The sequence below is a fragment of the Mobula hypostoma genome, chromosome 6, assembly GCF_963921235.1.
Source record: "Mobula hypostoma chromosome 6, sMobHyp1.1, whole genome shotgun sequence".
Classification (NCBI taxonomy): Eukaryota; Metazoa; Chordata; class Chondrichthyes; order Myliobatiformes; family Myliobatidae; genus Mobula; species Mobula hypostoma.
The window spans coordinates 92,790,958-92,811,831 of record NC_086102.1 but is presented as its reverse complement, the minus strand read 5'-3'; the positions used below and the strand labels follow the sequence as shown (position 1 = coordinate 92,811,831).

The window sequence follows — 20,874 nt, the reverse complement described above, 5'->3', positions numbered from 1 at the left end:
ATCATGACCATAGAGGAGACCAAGACTGACATATCAGAAAGGGAATGAGCGGCCACCAGGAAATCCCGTCTTCTGTGCGGGTGGAATGCAAGTGCTCAACGAAGCAGATCCCCCATCTACATTGGGTCTCCACCAGCACCAGATACAGTAGATGACTCTGACAGACACTCGGTGAAGTGTTCTCTCACCTGGCTGGACTGGTTTGGAGCCCGAAATGATGGAGGTGGTGGAGAGGCAGATGTAGCATTGGACACAATGTGTTGGAGGAGCTCAGCAGGTCAGGCAGCATCTACTGCCATGATGAGGCCAAACTCAGGTTGGAGGAGCAATACCTCATATACCTTCCGGGTAGTCTCTAGCCCCTTGGCATGAACATTGCATTTTCCAACTTCTGGTAATTCCCTTCCCCCATCCCAGTTTCACTCTGCCCCCTCGTCCAGCTGCCTATCACCTCCCTCATGGTTCCCCCTCTTTCTATTACCCATTGTATTTTCCCCTATTCCTTCACATTTCCTGCCTATCACCTCCCCCACTCCTTTATCTTTCCCCTTACTGGTTTTTCGCCTGGCAACTACCAGCCTTCTCCTTCCCACCCTCCCCCCACCTTCTTTATAGGGCCTCTGCCCCTTCCCCCTACAGTCCTGATGAAGGGTTCCGGCCCGAAACGTTGACTGTTCACTTCCACAGATGCTGCCCGACCTGCTGAGTTCCTCCAGCGTGTTGCTTTGCCCCCAGCATCTGCAGAGTATTTTGTGTTCTCCTACCTATCTCATTGGAACGATACAGACCACATCCTTTGGTTGTGTTGCCTCTCTTTGCAGAATGTCCTGTACCTGTTGTGAGACATCCTTGACCCTGGTGTCAGGGAGGCAACATACCATCCTGAAGTCTCGAATGCCGCCACAGAAATGTCTGTTTGCGCCCCTTACCATTGGGGGGGGGGGGAGAAAATTACCTGTGGTCTTACTGCTGACCCTACGGTCATAATTCTTCTTACTTGCGATTAAGGTCTTTCCTCAAATACAGTTCCTGGAACTGAAGGCATTATTGGACTGGAAGCCTTTAGTTCCAAGAGATCAGGGTGACAAGAGGCTGAGATACTGCATATGGGCAGCATTGTTTGGTTGATCTTGGGTTTACACAGGGGGTGGGGGGGAGGGGAGCAGTGGGATGGTCAGATTTCTCGCAAAAGATTTTATTGAGCTGAGTTACATGGAAATGCTACCGATGCATAAATAATCAGTCTTAGCGATGAGGGCATAAGGAAGCAGTGCCTTGGCTCAAGTTCAAATACATTACAACTGTTCCCACCTGTTCCAACTTTTAAAATACTAAAGTAAGTTTGCCGTGTCATCCGCTACAACAGTTTACTGTTTCTAAGGTAGCACTTATCCAGAGTTCCGATCTGCTAACTGTTGATCAACGATGACAGTTCACTTCAGGGGGCTGTAGGTTGAAGTGCTGCCCCCTTATTGGAGTTGGGGGCTTTTGCATGATGTTACTCCAAGGCCCATCAGCTCTGTGTGGTGCATCTATAAGATTCCACAGCATAAACTCAGAGGAACACAATATTTCTCCTTTTATTTGTTATCCATCAGAACAGGTTAGTGCAGGGGAGTTGATCTGGCATTTGAAAATAGCTGGGACAAATGCACATGCATAACTTTGCATTTTATCCTTTAAGTGATTGCTGGTGGAGCCTTGACCAACCCAACCACCTCTCCATGTATGCATCATACCATTTACTCAGTCTTCATGGTACAGAAGGTGAAGAAACAAGAGACTAGATGCTGGAGTCTAGAGCAACAATCTTCTGGGGAAACTCAGCAGGTCAAGCAGCATCTGTGGGGGCAAAATAAATGAAATTTTGAGTTGAAACCTGCATCAGGATTGAGAGTGGAAAAGGGACATGGGCCAGTATAATGAGGAGAAGGAGAGACGGAGGTTAGAACTGATTTGTAGACTGAGGGAGGAGGGGTTGTTGATGGATGGTGGACAGATCAAGGCAGGTGGGGATGAGCATGAAAGAAGGAAGTAGACAAAACAAAAATGGAGGAGGATGGAGCCAGAAGGGAGAGGGGAGGGCTGGTGGAAACAGCTGCTGCAGGGTGATAAGCAGGAAGACACAGGGCTTCCATTGCTGTAATCCGATGAGTACAGATGCTGATAATAAGAACCATTAGGGTAGATGGAACCTGGACCACCCAAAGTTAGAGGAGTGGAGTGTGCGGGAGGGGGAAGAGCCTGTTTCCTCTCTCCACTCAGTTTTGACCTGAAGCATCAACATTATTGACAATTCTTTCCTCCACAGATGCTGCTCAACTCTCCAAGTTCTTCCTGCCAACCGTTTGTTGATCAAGTGATGTCGCTAACACGATCAAGCAGCGCACATTTGTCTCCAATGTTCAGTTTGAGTTTCAACAGAGTACCAATGACCCCTGTTTCCAACCAGGGGATCAGTGTGGACATGGTGGAGGATTACAAATACCTGGGGATACGAATTGACAATAAACTGGACTGGTCAAAGAACACTGAGGCTGTCTACAAGAAGGGTCAGAGCCGTCTCTATTTCCTGAGGAGACTGAGGTCCTTTAACATCTGCCGGACGATGCTGAGGATGTTCTACGAGTCTGTGGTGGCCAGTGCTATCATGTTTGCTGTTGTGTGCTGGGGCAGCGGGCTGAGGGTAACAGACACCAACAGAATCAACAAACTCATTCGTAAGGCCAGTGATGTTGTGGGGATGGAACTGGACTCTCTCACGGTGGTGTCTGAAAAGAGGATGCTGTCCAAGTTGCATGCCATCTTGGTCAATGTCTCCCATCCACTACATAATGTACTGGGTGGGCACAGGAGTACATTCAGCCAGAAACTCATTCCACCGAGATGCAACACAGAGTGTCATAGGAAGTCATTCCTGTCTGTGGCCATCAAACTTTACAAATCCTCCCTTGGAGGGTTAGACATTCTGAGCCAATAGGCTGGTGCTGGACTTATTTCATAATTTACTGGCATAATTTACATATTACTATTTAACTATTTATGGTTCTATTACTATTTTTTATGGAGCAACTGTAATGAAAACCAATTTCCCCCGGGATCAATTAAGTATGATTATGACTATAACATGACTGTTCTGTCGCAGATATTGGGACCAAAGGACAAAATTCCAAGATGACTGTCCTGATATCAAACAGGGCAGCCAGCCAATTGATGTCAATTAAGTCAGTATTGGACTGAGCATGGCATTGAAAGGTCTGGTGCAGCTGAGGTCAATGGATATCAAGAAAAGTGATGGCAATTGTTTGAGTCATATGGCGCACAAAGGTCATTCGCCCCCCCCAGCCCCTTCATCCCAGGGCATCATTGTAGGAGATCCTCCGAGCAGCATGCTAGTCCTGACAAGCTCACTGCTTTATTAACGAGATACTCATTGATGACTGTATGATATTTAGTTCCATTTTATATATGTAATATATTTGCACTAATTTTAACTGTTTAATATACATATGTACTTATTGTAGTTTTTTCATCAAATTGCATTGTACTGCTGCTGCAAAGTTAACAACTTTCACGACGTATGTCAGTGATATTAAGCCTTATTCTGATAAGTGACAGTACCACTTGCAGCATAAAAGTGCAAGGTAAAGTAAATCAGAATGAGACATCAACCTGAAACATGTCACTATCCATTTCCCTCCGTAGAAGTTGCCTGGCCCACAGCGTTCCTCCAGATCCTTTATTAACTGTAATGTAAATACCATTTCAAATAAAAGCGAGCGTTAACTTCCAGTCCCTCATAAAAGTTATCAAATCCCAAACTATTAATATTCTGGAGGTCATCATATACCAGACTGGAACTATTATGTAAATATAGTGGCGAAAATAGCTGCTCACGGGCTTGGCATCCTGCAGTGAGTGACTTCTGCCGTCCCGAATACTTGTCACACGGTACGCAGGGTTTACAAGGCACAAGTTGGGTGGGGGGGCGTAACCTCTCCTCGTTCGTGAGAACAAAGCAGCCCACTTGTTTGGTATCCCATCCACCATCATTCTGTATGATAGCACTGAGTGTCATCTACAAAAGATGTAAAAAAAATTTTTAAACTGGCTGGCTTTTTATTACGTTTTTCTAATCGATGCATTGCAAACAGGGTCATCCCTAGCTCTGTCCTGGATGATAGGTCGCGGTTATTGAATGCATCATCCAGGCAAGCTGCGAGTCTTCCCGCAGAACGCTGGTTTTGCGTTGCATAGGTGGGCTGTAGAGTTTTCACAGTCAGTTGCCCGGTTCCTCGGCACTTCCAGCCCCGGATCTCTCCGGGTGATTGGCAGCTGACGCCCCGCCCCCCCGTGACGTAATCAGTCACATGAGTGCGTGGTGGCCCGGCTGGCATCAGGCTGTCTGTCTGTCTGAGAGGGGAGAGGGATTTTCATTCCGACGCCATGAGTCCTGTCGTCCACTATCGCCTCTTGACGCCTCTGCTCCTGCTCGGTAAGACACGCAGGCGCTGGAGGCCGCTTTTCGGCTTCGTGTAGACGGCAGGCCGCGTTATCGGCGATGCCTGCGGTATTGGAGGAAGGCGACCACTCGCTGGGGGAGGGGACGGAGGATGGCCGGGAGCCGGGGGGGGGGGGGTTAGAGAGAACAGAGAAAGAAAGAGGGAGAGGGGAGGGGTGGGGGAGAAAGAGGGGAGGGGAAATTTTTTTAAGTCACGTGTGCGTCCATCACGTGAGGCGTGGAATGATCGAGAACTGTGAGGGAACAATGACGTCATTTGAGGTCGGGGGGTGGGTAAAGGGTGGCAATGTTATGAGAAGGGGTGATGGACCCCGGATCATGGAGGGAGGGGTCAGGATCTTCCACACTCTTCCTTTGTCATGAAAGGAGGAGTACAGTACACCCCGTCCCCCATGCGCCTCATGGAGGGAGGGCTACAGAACACCCTCAAACTGTGTTATGAAGGAAAGAGTAGAAGTCAGACACCACCCTTGTCATGCAGGGAGGGGTAGAGAACACCTACCTCATGGAAGGAAGAACTGGATCTCCCTGCCCCTGTGTCTTGGAAGGAGGGGCTGGATTCTTTTCACCCCCGTCCACTCTAGTTCCCAGTGTCATGCAGGGATAACATGTGATGTTAGGAGGGACATAGTCCCTGGCACAACAACCTGCCCCCCTCCCTCCAAGTGTTGTGGAAGGAGAGAGCAGAACAGCTATAATGAATTCCCAACTTTTAAACTCTGCTTTCACCAGTGAAGGCAAGCATGCTACATGCATTTTCTGTCACCCTCCATTTGTGTTGCCTCCTTTGTCTGCATATATCATTTTTCATAAGGATTCTGCCATTTACTATGTATCTTCCTCTTGCATTGACCTCCCAAATTATACCACCTTACACTTGTCCAGATTAAACTTGCTATTTCTTTGCTCAAATTTCCAACAGATCTATATCTTGCTTTGTACTTTGAAAACCTTCTGCAATATGAGTAACTCCTCCAATCCTTGTGTCACTTGGTAATCAGAGCAGTGCATTTCATCCATTAGGATTCATTCCAAATAAGAGTTCCTTGTGCAGATCCTTGTAGAACATCACTAGTCACAGTCCTCCTGTCAAATAAATATACTTTTATCACTACTGTAGTCTATAAAATAGCCAATATTGGATCTAGTTTACCATTTCAATGTAGATTCCTCATGATTTAGTCTTCTGTAGCAGTTTATAGTGAGGGACCTGTCACTGCTTTCCTAAAGTCTGTGTAAACATCCATTGTCATACCTTCAATTATCTCCGTCACTTCCTGAAAAAAAACACAAATTTGAGAGACAGGACTTCCACGAATTTCAAAATGTAAGTGTCCCTAAATAAAATTCTCAGTGATTTCCGTACCTTTCAGTTGTAAGGCTCACTGTCCTGTAGTTTCTTGGTAATAAGGGAAAACCCAAAGGAACAGTATTTGTTATTCTTAGTCTTCTGGCACCTTGCCTAAAAAAAAGGTCTTTGTCAAGGCCATAGCTGTCTCTTTCTTTACTTCTCTCAGCATCCTGATAAATTCGATCAATCACTGAGGACTTAGCACCTTAATGTTTTTTGGGAGGAAAAGCAATATCACCGTTTCCTTAATTTCAACATGACCTGGAATATCAACATAATCATCCATGTCCTTTGCTTTGGTGAACATTGTTGGAAGATTCTCATAAGGGCCTCACCTACTTCACCAGGCTCCAGACATAAATTCTCTCCTTTGTCTTTAAATGGATTGCCCCTTTCTCTAGATACCCCCATGCTCCTAATAAACATATAAAATGTTTTGGGATTCTCCTTAGTCCTACTTTTCATGGCCCCTTTTAGCCCACTAACTTTCTTATTCAATTTCTCACCTCCTTCATAGATATTTCAGCTTCTTAACCCTTGTATATGCTCTCCTTTAATTAAGGTTCTTGAGCCTTACCTTTCATCCTCATATTCTTAATCAATTGACCTTTAAAAGACTAGTATACCAGACAAGCTGACCCAAATCTACTTTCTCTAGTTTTTGCTTAAAAAAATTAATAATTAGTTAATAATAGCCTTTCCCCAAATTTAGTGTTTTCATCCAACAACCAGTCTTACCCTTAGTGATCTGAAAACTTGGGAGAATTGTGCTCACTGTTTTCATAAAGTTCCCCTACTGAAACTTGGATCAACTAGCAAGGTTCATTTCCCAACATAAGATCTAGTATATCCTCTTCCCTAGTTGGTCCATCAGCGTATTGTTTCAAGAAGCACTCCTAGGTGTGCCTAACAAATTCCACTTCCTCTAAGCACGTGACTACAAGGCAGTATTGATCTGTTCTGAATGACAGTCTGCATAGCTTTCTGGGGTCAAGAATTCATTTTCTCTGCATCTAGCTGGTAAAGCCTTTGCTGGATTTTGTATATTTCAATGAGATGGTTCATTTTTCTAAACATCCTACAATATAAAGTCTCATTACGCACCAAAAACTGGCCTAGAATTAGTTTGGCAGATTGTTTTCGTCTAAGTGAACCCTTAAAAGAAGGGAATCCATCAGGGAGGAGGTAAAGAAACCTGAAGACCCATGCTTAACATTTTAGGAACAGGTTCTTTCTCCTTCTATCGGAACTCTGAAAGATCCATGAACCCATGCACACTATCTTGCTTATTCCTATTTTGCACAATCATAAGTTTTGTCTTGCACCATACTACTGCCATAAAACAACAAATTTCAAAACGTATTTCTGTAATAATAGGCCTGATTCTGATTTCAGAAGAGTTCTTTTTAACCTGTTGCCATCTGAGCCTGAGAGGAAGTGAAGGTAAACAACAGTGGTGATCTGAGCTGGGCCATATGATACTCCAGCTCTTATTCCTCATACCCCACCATTTCCCTCCTCCTCTACCTTTTTTGACTGTCTTGGTCAAAATTAATTTCATTTACAAGATCTGATATTAGCAAAACTATTGTTAATGACACCTTAGTGAAATGCACAACTGTTGACTTGAGGCAAAGTTAGTCTTGGCCAATCTTGAGTGAAAATTTTGTTGTAGAACAAAACATAGCATAAAGGTCATGTGTGAGAGATGTTTAGCCTCACACCCGTGTATCTAAAAGATCCTGATGCTGTTATTAAGATTGGATTTCCGCAAAATGTGAACTTGCAGAACAATAATAATAAAACTGTAAAATTTAAAAATTCTTCTGAGTACTATGTTTTGTGATTGCTTTAAAAAAAGTATTGATATGAACATGTAAAGTTGATAAATTAAAATTGTAACGCTTATGGAGAAATTGCTAAATAATGTGCAGGCCCATTGGGACATATTGTAAAGTTTACTTCAGCAATACCATCAAAATAAATCTCCCGTTTAAATTTGGATACATTTAATTTCTGCTAGTGTTATAAATGCTTCCATTTATTATTAAATATTAATACTAGACTATCTTCAGCATCCCGTATACCTGTTTAGGTGCTGGTAGGGTGGATCAGTGCACTTCTAAACTAAGATTTTATTCATTTTTTAAAAAATTTAACTTTTAATAGTTCTGCATACATCACTTTGGAAAAGTTCAATATTCAGATTTACCTTGATGCAATTTATTTGAGTGTTTCAGTTCTCTTGTTGAAGTGAGACTTGTTTACCAAATAGTCATTTTAGGAGTGAAGTTCCTGTTGCCTTTTGTAATCCTGTACAAAATTTACAGAGTATCATCTCGTATTTTGTAAAACTTGATCTCAAGTAGAGGTTAACTGCATGAATCTGAAGTCCATTTTCTTTGATCTGAAATGTTTACTCTGTTTCTCTTTCCATATGTACTGCCTGACTGTTAAATGTTTCAATTTCATTTTCTGTTTTTATTTCAAATTTCCAGTGTCTGTTGTGTTTTTTTTTTGGATTTACATTTATTACAATAGTCTAACATGCAGTGACTCAGCTGTACATGCTATCTTACTAACCAGTAAGACTTGCCTTGTAACTGGTATTACAGTGCTGGCTAGCTCAGTCCATGTTCAAGTTTAATTATCATTCACCATATATGAATAAGGCCAAACGAATCCAGGGCCAAGGTACAAAACACGTTATCGACAACACACAGCACACTGCACGTACACAAATAGATTTCTGAAAAACAGTCACAAAGAAAAATATATATAGCCCAAGTCCCTGAGTGCCCAGCTTGTTCTTCCACCAAGTGAGGGCAGCACTGACCGGACGGGTCAGCCCCCAACCCAGAATATATTCTAGCACACCTGCAGAGGCCTCTCCCACATCACCTTAGTGTCTCCACCTCTGGGCGAGCGCAACGGGCAACCCCACGCCCTAGGCCTAGTCCTGGTGCCAAATGTCCAACATGGTCTTGCGATCACAATAAAAACATCCAAGACGTTTATATGAGACACCACACCTCGACAGAATCTCCTTTGACATAATCAGATGATGTGAGTGGAGGCAAGTATGGGTAGTGGTCTAGAAGAAACCTGGGCTTCAAAAAAAAGCAACACGCTAAGCCAGCACGATGTTTAGCAAGTTTTTTTTTATTATTATTAGAGATTTAGCATGGTAACCGGCCCTTCCAGCCCTGCGAGCCCACACTACCTAATTATACCCATGTGAGCAATTAACCTAACCGGTACATAGAAGTCATACCGTAGAAACTACAGCACAGAAACAGGCCTTTTGGCCCTTCTTGGCTGTGCCGAACCATTTTCTGCCTAGTCCCACTGACCTGCACACGGACCATATCCCTCCATACACCTCCCATCCATGTATCTGTCCAATTTATTCTTAAATGTTAAAAAAGAACCCGCATTTACCACCTCATCTGGCAGCTCATTCCATACTCCCACCACTCTCTGTGTGAAGAAGCCCCCGCTAATGTTCCCTTTAAACTTTTCCCCCCTCACCCTTAACCCATGTCCTCTGGTTTTTTTCTCCCCTTGCCTCAGTGGAAAAAGCCTGCTTGCATTCACTCTATCTATACCCATCATAATTTTGTATACCTCCATCAAATCTCCCCTCATCCTTCTACACTCCAGGGAATAAAGTCCTAACCTATTCAACCTTTCTCTGTAACTGAGTTTCTCAAGTCCCGGCATCCTTGTAAACCTTCTCTGCACTCTTTCAACCTTACTTACATCTATAGAATGTGGGAGGAAACCCATATGGTTCCAGGAAGAACATACAAACTCCTTACAGACGGCAGTGGAATTGAACCTGGATCTTTGGTGCTGTAATAGCGTGATACTAACTGCTAAACTATTGTGCCGTGCATTTGAGAAAATATTCAGAAAGTTAATACAGTGGACCCCGGTTAATTGGGACACAACGGGACCAGAAAATTTTGGCCCTGTTAAGCATCTGCTCCAATTAGCTGAAGCTTCATGGAAATAGTTAAAAATGTATTAAAAAAAAGACAAACTACCATTTAACTGAGTAGCAAATTATGTATTTAAATGAATTACTGAACAAATTAGAACACAATCAATATTACTACATTACTATAAAACTGTGTATTTGTTTGTAATAGTTACCAGCGGAGGAGTTCTTCAAGAATTAGCAAAATCAGGGCAGCTTCCTAGTGCAGATAATGGATTGCCTTCCTGCATGAAGTCGTAATCCAACAATAAATTTCCTGACATCCTGTGTAATCACTAGCTCAGGTTCAGTTGTGTTATCCTCATTATTTTCCTCACCTTAAAATTCCCCACCTTGGTGTTTTGATGCAGTGCTTTCAACAATTGCATCCCTCAGATCTTCATTTTCATTGTAACATTCAAGATTGTCAATACCTTAAAAGTCCTCGTAGTTTCTAACTTGTCAAAGTTGTGAAGTTGCTTCATTTTCACTGCTGACCATTTCCAGTATCTCCAAGCTTGAATGCATGAAACCGCAGTGAGCAAAACAGTTCTGAATTATCTTGCTGCTTGTATCTCGCCATCTATCACTGACAAACTGTAAAAGGTTAACCCTTGCACTCACTTCCTTGGCTGTTGAAAATGGTGTCAGTTGATTTTTTTTATTGTTTCAAGATAATGGTTCACCATCTTTCTGCGATACAATGTCTTTGAACTTTTTATGATTCCCTTATCCATTGGCTTCACCAAGGATATTGTATTGGCAGGAAGAAGTTCCCTCAAACATTCTACATCAGGATGTGCTGCACAATTGTCAACAAACAGAAGAATTTTGCTTGATTTCTGCTGTACCTCCATATCCTAACCCTAAGTCATCCGTGCATTTTTATTAGCATAGTATTCAATGGGTAAACTATGCATTCTTAACCCTTAAAACCATTGAGGTTTAATGCTTTTCCCAATAACCAATAATTTCTTCTTTTTTATCAGTTCCGGATCCAGTGCTTTTTTTGAACTTGATAGTGTGTGTGTGTAGCAAAGGGAACTGTCTGGAGTGGCACAATAAAAAAAGGCCTGTTGTATGGACATTGTAGTTATCTGCAGATTTTTGAAGCAAGCCAGGGGTCTTGTATAATTCCATGTTTCTGCACTACCTTTCTAGCAGTGTGTTTTCCTGAATTTAATGTGGTGCCTACATTTCCATTGAGACAACCAACCACCTGTTGTTTTAAAATCTTCATGACCCAGCTTCTTAGCTATCTCCTGACTTGTTTTTTTAACATTGGTCCACAGACACGTGCACCTCATCCAGTTAAATGGTAAACCATCGATTGAGGATCTCTTCAACATCTGAAATCTTACCTTCACGCTTTTGTTTTTGTGATGTTCCCTGATGACGATGAGTGATGTTAGGCACCTGGCTTTTAGTTCAGTCCAGTAGGGTAATTTTTTCAGCTAGTGTCACATCGTTTCATGGCTTCTTGGCAAGAGTTCAAAAATATTTTAAAATAAAAATGAAAAAAAAACAAAATTATCAGAAGTCACTGCTCTTTGAGTCAGTGTCCATTAGCCCATACGGATAACATAGCACAAGCGCACACAACTGGCACAACTATTCGCTCTAAGCACGATGTAGTGTCTAACAGCCACACAATTGCATGTGACTGACCGTTTGCAACCCCCAATTAAGTTGCATAGCGTCACAAGTAAATGAAGGCAATTTGGGCTATTTTTGTGATTTGTTTTTGTTATTTAAGAGTTGACCCAATTAAATAGCTGTCTCAATTAACCGGAATGCACTGTATTTAAAAAAAAAATTTAAGCTTAAACATTTTAATAATAGAGTATTTAAATACATGAGTAATTTAAACATTAAGCAGTGTCTTGTAGCTGTTTCCATCCATTGAAATGAACAGTTTCTACCACCCTTGCGGTCTGACACTACAAGTGATAAGGAACTGGGACAATTTTATTCTCCCAGTGGAATAGTGTCAAAACATATTCTTGGAACAGGGGTGAACCACTGACTGCACCTTTGGCAAGATTGATTGTGCTGAGTTGCTTATAGTTGCACAAGCAAGTACAAGTGTTTTCCAATCAAAAGCCAGGCTAATGAATGTTCTTCAAGCTCTAAATTTAGGAAAACATCAGTAGTGTAGTTCTTCAAAAAAGGACATAGAGTTAAATACAGGTTGACTGAATTTTTAACCAGTCTAAAGCTTGTATGTTCTGGAGAAAACATGATCCTATCTATCACAAGACTGCGTGTTTATCTGCTTTATCTAGTACTTTGGTGTTGTAACACTCATCTGTGGAATTGTAACCACCAGGCTTTTATGGTGCCTTGCATACTTACTTTCTGACCACTACCAGAGACAAACTGGAGTTCACAAAAAAGTGTTGTCTAGTTCTTAGTTACCAAAATTCTATTTGACTATTACTCCCCCTGATAAACCCAATAGATTCTGCAGGTGCTGGAAATCTTGAACAACACACAAAATGCTGGAGTCAGACAGTGTCTACAGACGGAAATAGACATTTTAGACTGAGACTTTTCCTTGGGACTGGAAAGGGAAGGGCCAAAAGCCAGAATAAGAAACTGGGAGAGGGAAGAGTACACATTTGCAGATGATGTGTAAAATTAGGTGAGGTGGAAGAGGTGAAGTAAGAAGCTGGAAGGTGATAGGTGGAAGGAGGTACAGGGCTGAAGAAGAAGGAATCTGATAGGAGAGTGGACTATAAAAGGAGGGACACCGGAGGGAGTTGTTGCCCAGGTGAGAAGAAAAGGGATGAGAGAGGAACCAGAATGGGGAAATGGAAAAAGGGGTGGGGGTGGGAATAAAATTACCAAAAGTTAGAGAAATCAATGTTCAGGCCATCAGGTTGGAGACTACCCCCATCCCTCTGTTAATCAGTGCTCTGATGTAAAATCCTCAAACTGCTACAAATTCTCCTGGATCCTATATGTTGGAGCTAATTCAATGCATATCCTAACATTTCCTGTTCTGTTGCTGCACAAATAACCACCCCAGTCTTGCAACAACTTTTTGAGCCCATAGTTTTCTTTCTCCTCTACTTATAAAGTCTTCAAAACTGATGAAAACTGGGTAAAATTCCGCCACTGTCTTTAAGGAATTTGTACGTTCTCCCTGTGACCATGGGTTGCCCCCAACATCCAAGGTTGTACTGGTTGGTAGGTTAATTCATCATTGTAAGTTGTCCTATGATTAGGTTTGGGTTAAATCGGGGGCTGCTTGGCAGTGTGGCTGGAAGGACCTGTTCTTCGCTGCACCTGAATAAGCTTCAAGGCCTGGGCCTCAGTACCTCCTTGTGCAATTGGATCCTTGATTTCCTCACTTGCAGACCCCAGTCAATTTGGATTGGCAACAGCATTTTTCTTATGATCTCCATCAGCACAGGTGCTGTGTGCTTAGCCCCTATTCTGCTTGCTTTTCACTTGTAACTGCTGGCTGAGCACAGCTCCAGTGTCATATTTAAGTTTGCTGATAACACCACTCATTGACTGAATCAAAGTTGGTAACAAATCAGCATGAAGGAGGAAGGATAGTGCCACAGCAACCTCTTATTCAATATTGGCAAGACCAAGAGCTGATTATTGACTTCAGGAGGAGGAAACTGAAGTCTATGAGCCAGTCCTCATCAGGGGATGGAAGGTGTAGAGGGTCAGCAACTTTAAATTCCTCAGTGTTATCATTTTTGGGGGCCTGTCCTGGGCCCAGCATGAAAATGCAATTACAAAGGAAGCACAGCAGTGCCAGCTTCTGTACAAGTTTGACAAACTTCTCTAGATGTGTGGTGGAGAGTATATTGATCAGTTGCATCACAGCCTGGTATAACACACTAATGTTCTAGAACAAAAAAAAAGTCCTACAAAAAGTGGTGGATATGGCCATGTCCATCATGGGTAAAGCCCTCCCCACCATTGAGTATATCTGCACAGAGTGCTGTCACAGAAAAGCAGCAACCATCATCAGGGACCCCCACCACCCAGGTCATGCTGACACCTTGCTGCTATCATCAGGAAGAAGGTACAGGAGCCTCAGGACTCTCGCCACCAGGTTCAGGAACAGTTACTACCCCTCAACCATTATACTTTTGAATAGTGGGGATAACTTCACTTGCTTCATCACCGAACTGTTCCCACAACCTATAGACTCACTTACAAGGACTCTTCAGCCAATTTTCTCAATATTCATTGCTTTTTGTATTTGCACATGTACCTTGAGAATTTACTTTGAACTTGATATATTTAATTAATTTTAATAAAAATTCCCTTGACATCTATATGGGTACTACACATGTAGTTAGTTATTTTGTGGAAATTATTGTTTTCTTTAAAAGATAACCTACCTTTTATTGTATCATTCATTTTCCATTAGATTTTAAGGCATTGTTGAGTATTCCATTGTATTAATTTCTATACAGCAATGCTAGAAGTATTTTCTTCTGGTGGCTAATATTGATCTGTTGAAATATGGAGAGAGTGCTGGAAATACTAGGAAGCGTATGTGGAGAAAGGAATAATCATTCAGATCAATGACCTTTCATCAGAGCTTCAACCTGAAGTATTAACTTCGGTTCCCTCTGCCTGAGAAACATCCCAATGAACTTTACGAAGAGGCCACTTTTTTAGATGCAGTACAAGTCCTGATCAAGGTTGTTTACATCCAAAGCATTCCTCCCTTCCCAAGGCCATTTTGGCTACTTATGTAAAAAGCCAATGTCCAGTAACCGTTTCATTTTCAGTTTTCATTACAAGCATTGGCAGGCTTTTTGAATCTGTGTGGGCAGTGTGTTTTTGGAAGGCTTCAGAATTTTCAAGGAGGCTTAAAATTAGTATTTTCTTTGAATTTGTTCACAGAATATGGGTATTCTGAAAAAGGCTGGTATTTATTCTGCATTTATAATTAACCCTGAAGCATGGTGGTGAACAAACTGTTTTCTTGAACATTTATATTCCATTTATTGAAAGTTCTCCACGATGCCATTGAGCTAAAGTATTCTAGTAAAACTACAGCAGCATTAAGAATACCGGTGACAGTATTTCTATTTCTATGCCATGGTGCATCTTGTAAGTGATGCAAAATGTAGTCATGGTGCTAACAGTGAAAGGAAGGAACCTTTAAAGTGATGGTTGGGGGTGTGATCAAATGGCTGTTTTGTCCTGGAATGTTGTTTATGGCATGCTGTTCTGTGGTCTTGATTTCCTACTTTTATGATTAGAGTGAGAAATCAGTTCAGATTCATCTGCTGTTGATGACCCACATTCTGAAATAAGAGGAGATGATCATTCAGGACAATTGACTAATGCTTTTCGTTTGCTGTGAAATAAGCTCAGTATTTCTTATCATGCCTTCTGAAACATCCTTTATTTCACTTGTTAAAAATGCACATACCTGATTTAATTCACAATGGATATTGTTGGATTAACGAAGAAGGCTTCTTTTAAAATGCAGCCTTCTAATACTCCTGAAAATTAAGTGTTCATGGAAGTAATGACATGCAGTATTTACTGTCCCTTGGTTTCAAACTTCACTTTTTAATTAAATAACTTTCTTTATACAGGTTTTGTACAGGTAATATTGACAAAGAGATTTATGGTGAAAGATGCATCAAAAACATGTTTGCTGGCTGAATTCTCAGCTAAATTTTCAGTCAGATTTGACAACGTCGCTAAAAAGCAGGTAAATAATGTTATTTCTAAGTTTTGTCCCTTGTTTATGTTGGTCTTCAGGAAAGACTATTGAACAACTTTCCTGCCATAGAACACCTATATTGATGTAGCAAAATATTACTTGGGGATCAGTGAAAAAAAATCTTGACATTTTGAGATAACCAGATAGTGACATTGTTGATATTTCAAAAGTACTAGGTAATAATTAACATTGAATCAAGCATTTGGTGTACAGAACTGAAGTATCTTTGAGCCCACTGGACTGTTTATCTTTACAACACATTAGCTGAGTTCAACAGTTACTTAGCATTTCCAGGAAAATATTGACAAGAGAATCATGTGTTTAATATTACATTTATAAAATGTAATCAACACAGATTGGGGGGGAGGTATTCTTGACTAACTCATCAATGGTTGGTAGTGTTGTTAACTGCCTTACATCTATGGTAAGCAAGGTCTGGGTAGTTTTCAGGAATGGAGTGAGAATTGGTTAACATAACTAAGCAGAGTCAATAAATGGGGCATTCCCAATTGGTAGGCTATGGCCGGTGGGTTATTGCAGGGATTCATGTTTGCTACCTAGCTTATTACAATTTACATCACTGATGTTGCTAAGGGGAGCAAATAACAACTATCCAAGTTTACTGATTATACAAAACAAGGAATCCTGAAGAAGGGTCTTGGGACAAGATGTCAACTGTTTCCTCTTTTCCATAGATGCTGCCTGGCCTACTGAGTTCCTCCAACATTTTGTGTGTGGTGCAAAGTGATAGTGAGAAGTGAGGAGGTAAAAGAGGCTTTAAGAGAATGTAGGCCATCGATGAGAATGTGTGAGAACATATAGGAAATAAAATGTGGAAAATTGTGAAGTCATACACTTCAGTGCATAAGGCAATATTTTCGATCATCATCTGGACTCAATTCGTTCTAGTTGGATAGGTGCAACTAGAGTTTGTATTATTCACTTGATTGTGATTGAAACTTCGTCTGTGAGTCTGTTGGGGTCAGCTACTGCGTCTGGTGCTCCCAATGCGGCCTGCTGTATATCGGTGAGACCCAGCGTAGAACGGGAGATTGCTTCGCCGAGCACCTGCACACTGTCCACCAGAAAAGGCGGAATCTCCCAGTGGCCACCCATTTTAATTCCACTTCCCATTCCCATTCTGACATGTCAGTCCATGGCCTCCTCTACTGTTGCGATGAGGCCATACTCAGGTTGGAGGAGCAACGCCTTGTATTCCGTCTGGGTAGCCTCCAACCTGATGGTATGAACGATTTCTCGAACTTCCAGTAATCACCCTCCCCCCCAACTCCCCACACTCCTTTACGATTCCCCATCCCCTTTTCCCTCTCACTTTATCTCCTTACCTGCTCACCCCCCTTTTCCTTCTTCCATGGCATTATGTTCTCTCCTATCAGATTCCTCATTCTCTCAGCCCTGTATTTCTTTCACCAATCAACTTCCCAGATCTTTACTTCACCCCTCCCCCCACCTTCTAACTGACCCCTGTCTTTTTTCTCCAGTCCTGATGAAGGGTCTCAGTCCAAAACATTGACTGTACTCTTTTCCATAGATGCTGCCTGGCCTGCTGAGTTTCTCCAGCATTTTGTGTGTGTTGCAGGGACAAGACTCCACTCTGTAGTTGCCTGAATAAAATCTGCACATTATCTGGAAGCAGGGCTATTGCTTTAATTAGTTTTATAAGAATCAGATTCAGTTTTATTATCCTGACATAGATGGTGAATTTTATTGTTTTACATCAGTGATGCAGTGCAAGAAATACAAATTACTTTTAACTTACAAAGATATAGAAATAGTGCAAAGGATGATAGTGTTCATGGAGTCATGGAATGTTCAGAAATCTGAGGAGGAAGAATCTGTTCCTAAAACGTTGAGTGTGGATCTTCAGATTCCTGTTCATCCTTCCTGATGGTAATAGAGCGAAGAAAGGATGTCCAGATTGGTGAGGGTCTTTAGTGAGGCACTGCCTCTTGAAGATGTTCTCAGTGATGGAGAAGGTTGTGCCCATGATGGAACTGGCTGAATCTACAACTCTCTACAGCTTCTTGAGATCCTGTACTTTTGAAATTTGGTGGTGCAACCAGTTAGAACGTTCTCCATTTGTAGGAGTCTTTGGTCCTAAATCTCCTCAAACTCCTAATGAAGTAGAGCCACTGGTATGCCTTCTTTGTAGTTGCATTGATGTGTTGGGCTCTGGATAAATATTCTGACTAAAATGTAGTCAGAATATTCTGACTAAAATCAAGTCACACCGGATAAGGAGCTTTGAAATTATAAAAGGTTTAGATCGAGTAATACAGAGCGAATATTTGCACTTGGGATGATGAGACAATCATTATTAGATAGCTGAAAAATCTATTCGCAAACTAGCAGAAATTTCTTTATCCAAACTGAAGTGCAAAACTTGTTAGTACAGAAGTGGTTGAAATATTTAGTAAAGATGCATTTAATAGGCAGCTGGGCAAGCACATGATGGAGATTGGAATAATGGATTGCTCTGATAAATTTAGATGAAGAAAGACTAGAGGTTGAAGTGGAGCCTAAAGGTTGGCTTGGACTGCAGAAATCAAATGGCCTGCTAATGTGGCTTTTATGTTTTATATAATGCAATATGATGAGCCACTTCACCCTTTTTGGAACTCCATAAAGAACATTTGGAAAAATCTCTGTTAGCTTGTCACAAGTTGTCCTTTCTCTCTTATCACTGAGAGCTCACAGGTAGCACACTATCACTATATCTATATATACATCTTGAGGGGATAGGGTAAGTGATTTAGTAATGAAATAGCAGATAAAGTATTTGCATATTTTAAGTGTGGTATCATCCACTTGGTAGAAAAAAAGAAGAATTTTATTTTTGAAAAAGCTGAGAGATTGAAAGATAGCCTGGATAGTCTAGATTGAAAGGTAGTCTCAGAGAGTCTAGATGTACTTATGTGTGAATCACATGAAATTTAACCTGGAGCTGCAGCAAGCAATTAAGAAGGGAAATAGATTGTGGCTTTTATTAAGCAATTATTTAAGAACAAGAGTATTCCTCTTACTCCAGTTATATAGGGCTCTTGTGAAACTGCATTTGGGACATTGTACGGGTCTAATCTCCCTATCAACAATGTATTCACACTAGAGGGGTCTATTCATCATATTAATATCTGGAGTGGCAGGTTTGTTGTTCAAAGTGAGGCTAGATAAACAGAGTCTATACTGTGAGATTAGAATAAAATGAGGTATCATCTTAACAAACAAAATGCTTAAAGGCTTAACTGCATAGGTGAAAAATTTGTGTTTCCCCTGACTAGAGTATTCAGCACCCTCAAAATAAGGTTCAGTTAAGTGGTACAGAGATAATCAGAAATTTCATTCACTGAGAAAATGACATACTGTATTGTGCAAAAGTCTTAAGCGCCCAAGATTTTTAATATAAATTTTGTTATAGTATTTTTTCCTTCTGCATTAGTGTATCAGTAAAGAGTAATTTTTAGATTTCCAAGCACTCATTTTCCAAACAATTAAATGTTAGAGAATTTTTTGTGTTTCATTAAAGAAAGCAACATAGTAAGTAATAGATCATTTTTTCAAATAAAAACTTGATTACTTTGTAGGTATATAGCCCAATGCATAATTAAACAAAATAACAAGTGCTAATGGTCAATGGCATAATGAATTGATTGAACTAAGCTGAGCAACTGAAACAGATGAGGGCATAGAAGGAATCAAACTAGGCAAAGGACAAAGGTGAGGGTATGGCAGAAGTAACAGTTTAACCTCCAAATAATCAATTCTTACACCATGGCAAGGGTGAGCATAAGCAGTAAGACACAAGGTGCTCATCCTGCATGGGCAAGATTTAGGACCAGTAACACAGCGGTCAGCTGTGGAAACTGGGTGCAGCAGGTGAAAGAGGCATCAAATTGACATCTTTTCTAAATCAGAAGTCCTGCACTGCTATCAGCTCTGAACTAATAGAAACCACTGGAACCCAAGTACTCCCCTCAACAGTCCAGAGAAGTCTTGCCTGAAGTGGTCTTCATGAAAGAATAGCTGTCAAAAAGCCATTACTCTGAAGTGGAACCAAAGCCAAGAGAGTCGCCTATGCACAAAAACACAAGGACTGCAGTGCTGAACAATGCCAGCAAGTGCCCTGGATTGTCAAGTCAAAATTTGAAGTTTTTGGCTCAAATAGGCAGTTTGTCCGTGGAAGAGCTGAAGAGCACTACATGCATGAATGTCTGCAGCCAACAGTAAAGCATGGCAGAGGTTCTCTGCAAGTTTGGGGCTGCCTTTCTGCAAATTGAGTTGGTGATCTGATCAATTAATGTAATCCTCAATACTGAGAAGTAGAAACAAATCTTAATCCATTGTGCAATGCCATCAGGGAGGCATCTCATTTGGTTCCAACTTCATTCTGCAGCAGGACAATGACCCCAGACACAGCCAAGGTCATAAAGAACTATCTTCAGCAAAAAAAAGGAATTCTGGAGCAAGTGACATGGCTTCCTCAGAGCCCTGATCTCAATATCGTCATGGCTGTCTGGGACTACCTGGAGAGACAGAAGCAAGTGAGATCGCCAAAGTCTGCAGAGGAACCGTGGCAAGTTCTCCAAGATGCTTGGAACAACCTATCAGCTGATTTTCTTACAAAACTGCATGACATTACACCTAAATGAATTGATGCAGTTTTAAGTGGCCAAGGGTGGTCACATGGAATATTGATTTGATTTAGTTTTTTTACTATTTACTGCTTTGTGATAAATATTTTGATATTTAGAAACTTTCTTCCTTCACAGATTTTTTTACATGTGCCTAAGACTTTTGCACAGTATTTGGAACTTCTCAGTCCAAGAGAGCTGAGAAGCTTAAGTCACTCAATATATTCAGAGAAAAAGATGTTTAAATATTTTAGGATAAGGGATTTAATGCAGGAAAGTGGTGCTGAGGTAAAAGATGGACAGTGATCCTGGTGTATATTAGAGAAAGCACTGGGGTTTTAAAGGGTTGCTCTTATTAATGCCCAGATTGCAAGCTTTGAAAGACTTAGGAAGCAAAGCTTCAAACATGTCCTTGCCTGCAAACGGTCGACAGCTTCAGAGTAAACAGGCAGGGTAGTCTTCCCAAATGAAACTCTAATGGAAACATCCCAAGGAATCATGCGCGTAAAGTTTCTAGTGGGGAAAACAGCAAGGATTCATTTGTTAGGCTGGATTTACAAGGAATCAAGATGCAGTATTGAGAGGAAGATTACCAGAGCTTGTTTGCTTTTCTGTCACCTCTATCCCACACACACCCCACACACTTTCACCCTG

General features: G+C 41.3%; 1 protein-coding gene and 1 long non-coding RNA gene across 3 annotated transcripts in view; one reads left to right on the top strand and one right to left on the bottom strand.

Annotated features, from left to right (window-relative positions):
• Positions 1–1,579: 1,579 nt before the first annotated feature.
• LOC134348204 (uncharacterized) lies at positions 1,580–7,550 on the bottom strand. Its single transcript, XR_010018374.1, has 3 exons — positions 5,025–7,550; positions 3,898–4,078; positions 1,580–1,842 (listed from the first exon to the last, which is right to left on the bottom strand). It is a non-coding gene; the product is annotated as an uncharacterized LOC134348204 (long non-coding RNA).
• The window catches only part of lamp1a (lysosomal associated membrane protein 1a), a 50,783-nt gene continuing 34,253 nt past the window's right edge, over positions 4,345–20,874 (top strand). For both annotated transcript variants that reach the window (XM_063051222.1, XM_063051221.1), the window contains exons 1-2: positions 4,345–4,495; positions 15,441–15,559. In XM_063051222.1, the coding sequence (XP_062907292.1) occupies positions 4,447–4,495; positions 15,441–15,559 (168 nt within the window). In that variant the 5' untranslated portion in view covers positions 4,345–4,446. The remainder of the gene's footprint in view (positions 4,496–15,440; positions 15,560–20,874) is intronic.